We start from the raw sequence: 12,006 nt of genomic DNA, 5'->3' as shown, positions 1-12,006 counted from the left end.
TTTCAGTTCCTGAAGCCTCCATAAATACCTCCAGGATCTCCTTTACCTTCTTCACTTCTCTCAAGGATACTTTGCAGAAGATCATGATATCGTCAACGAACTGCTGGTGTGTAACAGAGATGTTGTTTCCCAACAAGCGTAATCCTTTAATTTTCCTTTCTCTTAGTTCTTTCTTGAAATACCTGCCTAACCCTTCTGCTGCTATTATGAATAGAAAAGGGGACACGGGGTCTCCTTGGTGCAGGCCTCTTGTTGCGTTGAAGGTTGTTGTCGGTGTTCCATTTAGGAGTATAGAGAAATTCAGAGTGGCTATCATACTGAGTATCCAATTTACCCATCTGTTACAGAACCAATAAGCTTGAAGTATGGCTTCCAGATATTTCCAATTCATCCTGTCATATGCTTTTGAAAGGTCAAACTTGATCATCATGCCTGGCTCTTTTCTTTGTTTTAAGGAATGTATGACCTCTTGAGAAACTACCAGTCCATCCAGGATTTGTCTTCCCTCCACGAACCATGTCTGTTCAGGGGATATGATACTGGGCAGGATCGGTTTGAGCCTACTAACCATTAAAGTGGCTATAATCTTGTAAATAACATTACATAGGGCAATCGGTCTGAAGCCTTCTGCTATTTCGGATTGGGCCGATTTAGGGATTAGCGTTAATAGAGTTGCATTTAACCCCAGCCAAACTTTTTGGTGAATGCGTGCCTCCTCCACCACTTCTAAGATTTCTTCCCCTATGAAATGCCAGCAAGCTTGGTAGAACTCCGCAGTGTACCCATCAGGACCAGGGGCTTTATTTCTTTTCAGGCCCTTCACTACTTCCTCTAAAGTAGCACTCCTCATCAGGGCTAAATTCTAATCTCTGGAAACTAACTTGGGTATTTCTCTTACTACCTTGGCGATTGCCTCTGATCTGTTTCTCTGGGGTTCTTTGAGAAGGTCTTTAAAATGCTTTACCAAGTTCTGTTCCATATCTTCATGCTGGTTTATGTGTTGGCCTTCCTTGTTTTTGATAGAAAATATCCTATTCCTTTGTCTGTGTTGAATCATAGCCTTGTGGAAAAACTTTGTGTTTCTCTCTCCTTCTCTAAGCCACTGGATTCTAGACTTTTGCTTCCATAAAATTTCTTCCTGTATCCTGCGTTCTTCTAATTGACTTATTATTATGCCTTCGTCTCTGTTTCTCTCCTCATTTCTACCTTCCAAAATGTCCTTCTGCTGTATTTCACTCATTTTTTGTTCTAGGTGTTGTTACTCCTTGAAGATGTCCCGGAATTCCTCCTTGTTCCATTTTTTGATTCTTCCTTTTAGCTCTTTCAGTTTAAGTTGAAAGGTTTGCATTTTGTTTCTACCTCTTTGTTCGCTTTTTGTCCACCACTCTTCTATTTTCGGTAGGAGCTTCTGGTCTCTGAGCCAGAAAGCTTCAAACCTGAAAGGTCTGCTTTTGGGGCTTTGCTTGAAGTCAATCTCCAGCTTTATTGGCCAATGATCTGAGCCTGCTACTGGGAGGATCATGGCTTCTATAAACACATCCTTCATCATGATTTGTTCGGAGATCAGGAACCTGTCCAGCCTTGAGGCTATTTGATTTGTCCCTCCTCTACGGTTATTCCATGTGTGGGATCCATTTATAGTTTGAATATCCACTAATCTTTGTTCTGCTATCATTTCTCTAAACTCTTCCATATCTGGATCTATCCTTCTCAGCCCTCCTTTCTTTTCTTCTAGGGTCTTGATCATGTTGAAATCTCCCCCTATAATCCACGGCCTCTCTGGGATGAGCTCTCTCATTGCTTTTATATTTTGCAAGAACCTTTTTCGTTCTATCAGAGTGTGTGGCCCATACACTCCTGTTAGGACAACATATTCCGTTGATCCTATAACCTTGAATGTTCCCGATAGCATTCGTGGGAGACTTATCCAGCTTTCAAATTGTATTTCTTCTGTGTTCCATATGATTGCCAATCCACCTGCGCTGCCTATTGCATCCTGCCCCATTATTTCATATCTGTTATTTCCCTTGCTCATTATCTCTTTCATTCTCTCTGTACTAATTTTTGTTTCTTGGATTATCATTATGCTCGGTCTGTCTCTATTTAACCTCTCCTTCAAGTATCTTTGTTTGCCTCTACTGTTGAGGCCTCTTATGTTCCAACTTGTAATTATCATTTCAAAACTTTTGGTGGTATTTGGAATACCTCTGAAAGAGGTATGACCCTTCCAGAGTTTACCAATGTCTCTCCTACTTCCTGAATTGTCTCATTCAGTGTCCTTCTGCCCCTTTTTCTCCCTCCTTTGCCAGTACTGCTCATTCCCATATTCTGGTTTCCTTATGGATCTATCGGCTCCATACCGGTTGCTATTGTTCCTCCTATTGTTGCTATTGGTAATTTAACAAGTACCCCAAGAAAGAATACGATACCAAAACATGATTGTTGGAGAGGTAAATCCCCTCTGCTGACAGAGGCGATCCCCACTAGCCCAAAATGGGTCTAGCAACAATCAAACAATGCTAGCACGCAAGTTCCTAATTGCAAATTAAAGGTGGATTATGAGAGCCTACTTGGATTCCAACGCTAGTGTTGTAGAAGAGTTGAGACTCCCATTCCTTTGCTCCGGCCGATCACGATCCCCACGATCTCCGTGAATGGACACCTGCACATGCAAAGAACAACACAAATACAAGCATAAAATCCAATAGATGCAATTATATATCGGTCAGAAAAGATATAACTCAAATATCATTACAATGAACAACAAGAGTGGAACCATAATGATAGTCATCTATTATTGATAGTCAACAAAGAAGAATACAACCATAGTTCTAACGTCAAATCCTCCTTTGGCTGGGTGATCAGCTACATATGTCTTGCAAAGCTTTTCAGGATTGGGAACAAGCCTCTCTCTCTTTGATTATGAATGCAAAGAAGACTCTTACAGCAATCTCTTAGACTTCTGAAAGTATAATTCTCCCTATGCTCGAACTAGCTTGTCAAATGCAACAAAATAAGCTTTTATAGATGGAGGAGAAGGAGATACAATGAATCAAGACATCCATGTGATTGGCATTATCCTCAAAAAGCTATTATGGATAGAGGAAAGGGAGATACGATGAATCAGGACATCCATGAGATTGGCATTATCCTTAAAAAGCTTCATGAGTCGAAAGGAAAAAACCTTCGGGCGTGCGTTTGTTAAAAAGCTTTTCCAAACTCGGTTGGCGTGGGTATAGTTCTGAGACAGAGTGTCAACTGGCGCGCCCTCTTTGGAGGATTTCCCCCATTGGCACAGGTAATACACTGTGGATCCGCGCTAATGGAAAAAGGGGACTTTTTAAGGATATTCTGCAGGAGATGTCTTCAGGGCATATGAAGTCCATACTTAGGGAACATAATGCAAGTGTTTTCAAGTTATGTCACTTCTCACAGGTCCCCGAATGAGTCCTCCAAAGTGCGGGAAAGGGGTAACAGGGATGGTGACAAATGGTGACAAATTACTGTGTAACAGATGCCCCCTAAAGCATGAGGCCCGAGAGAGAGAGAGGGGTGAAATGCTTTACAAGAACACATGCAACAGAAAATGCTACCATCGGAGAATCTGCATAGAGAGGTACAACTGATATCTCAAGTACATGATATATGTGGTATGGGCGCAGCCATCCATAATAGAGTACATAATAATCTAGATCCAAGGTATGGGCGCAGCCATCCGGTAAGGATCGATGAATAGACTCAGGCATGGTCACATCCATCTAGTGAATGAGTCATGTAATAATCACAATAATCCACAAAATCGCAGCCTGGATTCCAACATACAAAATCCAGGGTCTTGCGTTCCATCTCGACCCGAACAAAAGTACAAGTTCAAGCATGCGAATACATGAGTTGAAGTCGAACATGCATGAACATCGTCTGATTACCAGTCAATAATGAAAACTGTTAACAGACGTGAGAGGTACCACCAATAATGACAATGGCCCTCAAGGTACTATAGGTACAATCTACGACGTGTGAATCAGTGAGCTGGCGTCAAACACCTGTAGAATCATTCAATCGGAGGCCAATGATGAAAACCTCACGTCGAACACGAAGAACCTGCCATTGAGGCATGCAGGCTCCAAGGCACCAGAAGGGAGTCTCTAGATCAGCTTCCTCGATAATGAGCTGAAGTCGACAGGAAGTGACCTTGATCGAAGGTGGGCCATAGTGTTTCCCACATCATCGACACGAGATAGAGGAAGAATGTTGTGGTGAATCAGAATTATGCGAGCTATCAGAGGGATGTTGTTATTCTGCAGAGGTCAACTTCTCTTGAACATATTGTCGGCACGACAGTGGACTTGGCAGTATTTGACATCAATGGATCAAAGGTCATGGTGACGAGGCAATGAGAAAATGAGAGGTCAAACAGGATCACCTATATCCACGGAGGCAAAACGAGATGAGATGTCCCCACCCAGACATGAAATCAAACAAGTGCCATGTTCAAGAGCGACATACTGCCGACACAACAATAATTATGGTTCCATTTTCCCCCACCATTTCTGGCGAGTACCCCAGTTATTTTTATTAACAAGCTTGACGAGGATAGCATATGCTTGTAAAGCGTCATCTCGATGGACTCCAATGTAATCAAGTTTTAACAAGTCTGACAGAGGAAGAACTCGGCGTCTTTTCATGTTTAGAGAGTTTGAAAAGATAGTAGAAAAGAAAACTCCAAGGGTGTCCTTTTTCGTAAAGTTGTGTCTCTCGAGCCTGAAAAAGTATAAAACAATGCTCGAAAGAACCGCCCGACCATTACGATCGAGGAGTAATTTTCATGAGTAGTGATTTCGACCTGAAAAAGTAAAAAAGCGATCGAAACCACGTCGCTTCGTAACCGTTAACGAACTTGAAACGACAAGGGTCTGACGATCTTTTCGTTTTTACACAGTCGGAAAAGAGTTTAAAGATGACCGCCTCTTATTTACGTTTAACGAGTCAAGAGGGATAACTCGGCGATCTTTTCATGTTTAGAGAGTCAGAAAAGAGCTGAAAGATGACTCCACAGTGACTTTTTCGTGTATTTATCGAGTCCGAAAAAGTATAAAATACGACTCGTTTCACCATCGAAGTTGCGTAAAAGACCTGTCGCTACACAAAAAGCAAGCGTAAAATCCATTTTCGACCAAGGATATATTAAAATATTCAAAAAGCAACTTTTCAAACCTGAATATAAGTCAAAAAGTTATAAATATGGTGAAAATGGTAAAAATAGAATTACTTTTACTTTTTACCTCTCTGAAGAGTAGCATTGGTCTGTTTGGGGAGTGAACTTCAGATGGTGATTACGGCCAATCCGTGCAACCATTCGGGATTTCGTTGGTTCCAGGTAAGAGGCGCTTCCCTTGGCTCCATTTCCATACATTTTTTTATGCTTTTACTTCCCGATTGGCCTCTGCAAGGGGGTATTAAAAAATTTTGGGTTTCGTCCATTAGCGTAGGTATCCGGCACGGACCTGCGCTAATGGGGCGATTTTCCCAAAAGGGTCACGCCATTGGCACGACTGTTTTAGAAACAGTCGCGCCAACCGCGCAACTCAATTTTCCGCTTAAAATTTCCCAATGCATTTTGAATCTAACTGGATTGCAAGCTTACCAATGATCTAATTGTGATTTATGTGTTCTTGTGGGTGCAGGAAAGCAGGAAAAATGGTAGTAGAATGGAAGGAACGAGAACATGATGTCGTAGATGCTTTGGCCCTTGAGGATGAAGGGTGTATGAATGCCCTAAGGGATTGCGGGCTTAAGAAATTCTTTCTTACGCCTTACTTGCATGCTCAGCCCGAGCTGCTACAATTCATAATTGATCTGTGGGATGTTAATGACCAAGTGCTTCGTTTACGGGACCAAGTGCTAGAGCTTGATGTGTCCGATGTCTACTTCATCATGGGGTTGTCACGGAGAGGGGTGAGGCCCATTTTGACCAGAAGTAGACCTTCTGGGGAGAAGATGACTGAAGTTCGAGACCGAGTGTGCCCAGGAGCACAATTTGGAAGGAACAGTGCAAAGGTGGATATTCCCACTATTCCGGACTTGATTCTCAAGGTGATACTATTCACCGTTACTTGAGCTGCAGGGGTGCAGGCGCCCCATGAGGCGAGCAAAAATCATCTTCTGTTAGCCACAGAATGCCTAAATCCTACCATCTTTGGCTGGGCCATAGCAGTGACCACCAACATCAAGAGGCAGCTTACAAAGTGCAAACGAGGAGGGGTAAAGAAGTTTGGGTATGGCTCAATCATGGTATCATTTTTCTTGGAACGATTACCAATTTTTCAGGGACAGGGAGCTATAGTGGCTGATCCTTTGCCACGAGAGCCTAGGATGGCTCGCTGGGCAGCACTGATGCCCAGGGGAGGAGGGGGCCAGCAGATGTCCTGGAGGCCCGAGTTCTTTATATGGCTCTGTTGTCAGCTGATTGTGGTGGGGGATTGGTTCATGGGAGACCCAGATCTCCCACTGCCCGAGGGAGAGGAGTGGGACGAAGAGCTGGGTAAGATCTCTTTTTGTTTTTTAATGTTTTATATGTTTTTTTTTGTTAATACATGTTTGTCCTAACAAAAATTGTATATACATGCAGATGTTGGCCTAGAGCGACCAGTTGGCATGTCTCCCATCGCTCGGAGGAACCAGCCCGTAGCCGACCCTCAGGAAGAGGGTGCCGAGGGGGATGAACTGATTCAGAATCTCAAGGGACTCGCCCAAGGGATTCCTGATTACGCTAGACTGGGAGATATGCCCCTAGCATACCAGAGGCACACAGTGGGGGTGCCTAATCGTATCCATCGTCTATTGAGACTCTTGGTGCGCGCGGTGTTGTGCTATCATGAGCACCACCGGGACTAGACTCCTAGGTTTCTTTTTCATGCATATTTTTTTAGAGACATGTCGTCTCTGGATGTATTTGAGATGAACATGTATTATTTTTGAACTATGTGGTGCAAACATTGCGACACACATATATATATACATATGCCTATTTCTATGGTTTTATTATTGTGCTTTATATGCTTTCTTGTATGATGTTCTATCTATTACGCAAATGTCTATCTAATACATGGTTAGCCAATGCATCAATTAATGTGTTCAATTGTCTTGGAATATGCTGATATGTAATGAAATCAAAGTTCCTTTCTAACAACCTCACACGTAAATACAACCTTAGAATGCGATGGTCTCTGATGGAATATTGCCCATTGAGCTGGTGGACGACAAGTTGAGAGTCTAGGTTCACTACCAATGCACGAATGTCGAGATTAATTGCTTCAGCAAGTAGTTCAATTACAACACAATATTTGGCGACATTGTTAGTGGTACAGCCCAAACACACACCTTGAAGATCTATCAACTCGCCATGAGGATCATAGATCACCCATGCCGCAGAGGACAAGTTGCGAGTACTGTGGCAGGCACCATCAGCAAAACCAACATAAGGTGTATCAGACATCTGCACAAGAAGCGAAAGACACAATAAGCGGCAGTCACACCTTCAAAACCAAAACAAACACACACACAACACACGTGCTAAAGTACATGTATGTACAAAACAAAGGGTATAAGCATCACGCATAGTACTTTTTCAAGTACAGCCCGTTTCAGGCTTCTCGAGAGGGCTCCCTCCATAGTCAATTTGCTCGTAGGCCCCTTTTTGCAAAACTTTCTTAACAATATAAGGACCTAGCCACATAGGCTCGAGTTTTCCTACCCCCAGCTTATCGTTTGCCTGATCGTATAGCAGGACTAAATCTCCCTCAACGAAATAACGTGGATGGACAGTATGATCGAAGTGAATTTTCACTCTCTTCTTTTGTGCTTCAATGGCCAGAGAGGCTAGGCGACGGGTCTCATCTAGCTGTTCCAAGTAAAGAAGGCGTTCTTCTACCGGAGTAGTGTTGGGAAGTAGTTCGACGGCCAATTTTAATGAAGGGATTTCGCACTCGATTGGAAAGAGGCAAACACCCGAAGGATGAAGGTCAAAAACCAGTCAAACAAAGCTCTGACACACTCCAGTAGTTGAAAAAGATGTGACAAGACAGAAATCCAAGCTCAGAAGGCTTCCAAACAAGCAAACTGGAAAATTTCACAGGCCTGGCGTGACTGTCAGGCTGTAACTCGCGCTTTTAAGGGATTAGCGCGAGTTGCTTTTGTGCAACATGCGCCCACTGGCGCGATTGTCAGGGAAAAAATCACGCTAATCAAGTTTTCTGGCTTAAAAATAAAAACAAGCAGTCCACGACTTAATCAACAATATCCAAACAGACCAAGCAGCAAGAGACGACTTAAAAATTCAACCCATAAAGCTTATCTAAGCAAGCAAAACAAGAGAAAACCAAAGTGCAAGACAAACTCCAAGCTGTTCGGTTCGTAAACCAAACCGGAGATTGACTGAAATGGCGTTGATCTACTTCGCTAATGCAGAGCAATAGCGTTTCGAAGGCTACCTGGCCGTACTTCAGGCTCCGTCCAAATTTTACGAATCTCTATTTGATTATGAATGCAAAGAAGACTCTTACAGCAATCTCTTATACTTCTGAAAGTATAATTCTCCCTATGCTCGAACTAACTTGTCCAAGGTAACAGAACAAGCTTTTATAGATGGAGGAAAGGGAGATACAATGAATCACACCATCTATGGGATTGGGTTTATCCTCAAAAAGCTATTATGGATAGAGGAAAGGGAGATAAGATTAATCACGATATCCATGGGATTGGCATTATCCTTAAAAAGCTTCATGAGTCGAAAGGAAAAAACTTTCGCGCGTGCGTTTGTTAAAAAGCTTTCCCAAACTCGGTTGGCGCGGGTATAGATCTGAGACAGAGCGCCAACTGGCGCGCCCTCTTTGGAGGATTTCCCCCATTGGTGCGAGTAATACACTGTGGATCCACGCTAATGGAAAAAGGGAAGTTTTTAAGGATATTCTGCAGGAGATGTCTTCAGCGCATATGAAGTCCATACTTAGGGGAACATATTGCAAGTGTTTTCAAGTTATGTCACTTCTCACAGGTCCCGGAATGAGTCCTCCAAAGTGCGGGAGAGGGGTAACAGGGACGGTGACAAATGGTGACAAATTACTATGTAATAGATGCCCCCTAAAGCATGAGGCCCGAGAGAGAGAGGGGTGAAATGCTTTACAAGAACACATGCAACAGAAAATGCTACCGTCGGAGAATCTGCATAGAGAGGTACAACTGATATCTCAAGTACATGATATATGTGGTATGGGCGCAACCATCCATAACAGAGTACATAATAATCTAGATCCAAGGTATGGGCGCAGCTATCCGGTGAGGATCGATGAATAGACTCAGGCATGGTCGCAGCCATCCAGTGAATGAGTCATGTAATAATCACAATAATCCACAAAATCGCAGCCTGGATTCCAACAGACAAAATCCAGGGTCTTGCGCTCCATCTCGACCCGAACAAAAGTACAAGTTCAAGCATGCGAATACATGAGTTGAAGTCGAACATGCATGAACATCGTCTGATTACCAATCAATAATGAAAACTATTAACATATGCGAGAGGTACCACCAATAATGACAATGGCCCTCAAGGTACTATAGGTACAATCTACGGCGTGTGAATCAGTGAGCTGGCGTCAAACACCCGTAGAATCCTTCGATCGGAGGCCAATGATGAAAACCTCACATCGAACACGAAGAACCTGCCATTGAGGCATGCAGGCTCCAAGGCACCGGAAGGGAGTCTCTAGATCAGCTTCCTAGATAATGAGCTGAAGTCGACAGGAAGTGACCTTGATCGAAGGTGGGCCATAGTGTTTCCCCCATCATTGACACGAGACAGAGGAAGAATGTTGTGGTGAATTAGAATTATGCGAGCTATCAGAGGGAGGTTGTTATTTTGCAGAGGTCAACTTCTCTTGAACACATCGGTGGCACGACAGTGGACTTGGAAGTATTTGACATAAATGGATCAAAGGTCATGGTGACGAGGCAATGAGCAAATGAGAGTTCAAATAGGATCACCCATATCCATGGAGGCAAGTGAAAAACGAGATGAGATGTCCCCACCCAGACACGAAAGCAGACAAGTGCCATGTTCAAGAGCGACATACTGCCGACACGACAATAATTATGGTTCCATTTCCCCCCACAATTTATGGCGAGTACCCCAGTTATTTTTATTAATAATCTTGACGGGGATAGCATATGCCTGTGAGGCGTCATTTCGACGGAATCCAATGTCATCAGTTTTTAACGAGTCTGACAGAGAAAGAACTCGGCGTCTTTTCATGTTTAGAGAGTTTGAAAAGACAGCAGAAAAGAAAACTCCAAGGGTGTCCTTTTTCGTAAAGTTGTGTCTCTCGAGCCTGAAAAAGTATAAAACAATGCTCGAAAGAACCGCCCGACCATTACGATCGAGGAGTACTTTTCATGAGTATTTTCATTTTTTAAGGAGCTTGACATAGGAAAACGAACTATGCTCCACCAGACCTAGTTTTATTTTTTAAGGAGCTTGACATAGGAAAACGAACTATGCTCTGCCCAAGCCTAGTTTCATTTTTTAAGGAGCTTGACATAGGGAAACGAACTATGCTCCGACCAAGCCTAGTTTCATTTTTTAAGGAGCTTGACATAGGAAAACAAACTATGCTCCGTCCGAACTTCATCATAATGAACAGGAAGTCGGGGCTTCCAAGAGTGCCACTCCGGATGGAAGTCCAACATCTTGGAAGTCAGGGCCCAATGCCCCCAAGACACTATGCACGACAGCGACATCATTGGATATAGGCACGGGATAAGTGGCCACGTAGTTGATCTGTGGTGGGGCAGATGCAATTGGTGGATGAAAACCAGGAGGGGATGATGACTGCGCAGGAGGCACCCGGGGATGAACGAATGATAATTGATCTATAGTCACTATCCTTCCATCGTGTGGAAAGCAAACCACAAGGAAAAGTGAAGAGACCAGGGCCCCCATGGCATAAACATAGTCACGGCCAAGGAGAAGACTGAAATCTAAAGCACCTTGGGTAACCGATACGTCTATATAGACGGTTTTGCCTCCCAAAGTAATAGGGAACTTTGGAATGATCCCTAATGGTTGACTAGTTCCTCCGTCAAAAGCCGTCAGATTCAGTGCGACTGGCACAAGCTGTGGGGAACCCAAAGCTTGCCAAGTAGTGGCAGGCATAAGACTGACAGATGCACCCTCATCCAAAATAGTGCCAGGTATCGCCTTATTATAGGTGTGTACCATGACCCAGAAAGGCACATGGGATGGAAGGCGGGAGGTGGTCAAACGACTCCAGTCGAATGAAACGACTGAACTACTTGGTGAGGGAATCGTATGATTGCCCCCCTTCTCTAAAGGGACCGAAGCAGAACTCTCGGGAGCAGCTGGGATAGGAGAGTCATTTCCGGACTCAGGAGAATCTGAGGAGACGAGAAGAACATGGGAATGACGCTCTTCCGAAACAGGGTGGTCGACGGGTGGTGAACTCGAGTCGACACTCTTTCCGACCAATGGTTGGTCTGGAACAGGCTTGACACAGCCAAGTTCAAGAAGAGGGGCCTGGACACGAGAAGAATTTGAATCAATCTCTTTGTCAACAGGGGGACGATCTGCGGGTGCAGAAAGATGTTGATAGCCAACGGGTAGTTGGGGTGAAGGAGCTGTAAGACTTTCCAAGACAATAGAGGCTTTATCGATGAGTGGACAAAGGCGAAGGGGATGATTGCCTTCACAAAGTCTACAAGGGATTCGAATCTTCCGTTTTCCCTTACCATTTCTAGCTAATAGAGTAGCATCGCCGTGAGCTTCAGAGGATGATGAGGGGTGGGCCGGATCGTGAGACCATACTTCTAAGACCCTGGGAATGCCAGGACAATCGCGCAGAAGATGGTCATCCTTACATAATATACAAGGAAATTTGACTTTCCGCGGAGGAGCAGAAGGTGGCCCGATGGGAGGTGTACTCGAGGGACTAGCTG

At 43.9% G+C, this 12,006-nt stretch overlaps 1 protein-coding gene across 1 annotated transcript; it reads right to left on the bottom strand.

Moving 5' to 3' along the window:
• Nucleotides 1–1,258: 1,258 nt before the first annotated feature.
• Nucleotides 1,259–2,005, bottom strand: LOC149199224 (uncharacterized). Its single transcript, XM_089400494.1, has one exon. It carries the CDS (start codon nt 2,003–2,005, stop codon nt 1,259–1,261), a length of 747 nt encoding a protein of 248 aa, XP_089256620.1.
• Nucleotides 2,006–12,006: the final 10,001 nt, after the last annotated feature.

The sequence above is a fragment of the Pinus tabuliformis genome, chromosome 2_1, assembly GCF_031772625.1.
Source record: "Pinus tabuliformis cultivar Carrire ecotype Pingquan chromosome 2_1, CPIR1, whole genome shotgun sequence".
In the NCBI taxonomy this organism is placed as follows: domain Eukaryota; kingdom Viridiplantae; phylum Streptophyta; class Pinopsida; order Pinales; family Pinaceae; genus Pinus; species Pinus tabuliformis.
Note: the sequence above shows the minus strand (reverse complement) of the source record. Positions and strands in the feature narration are given on the sequence as shown.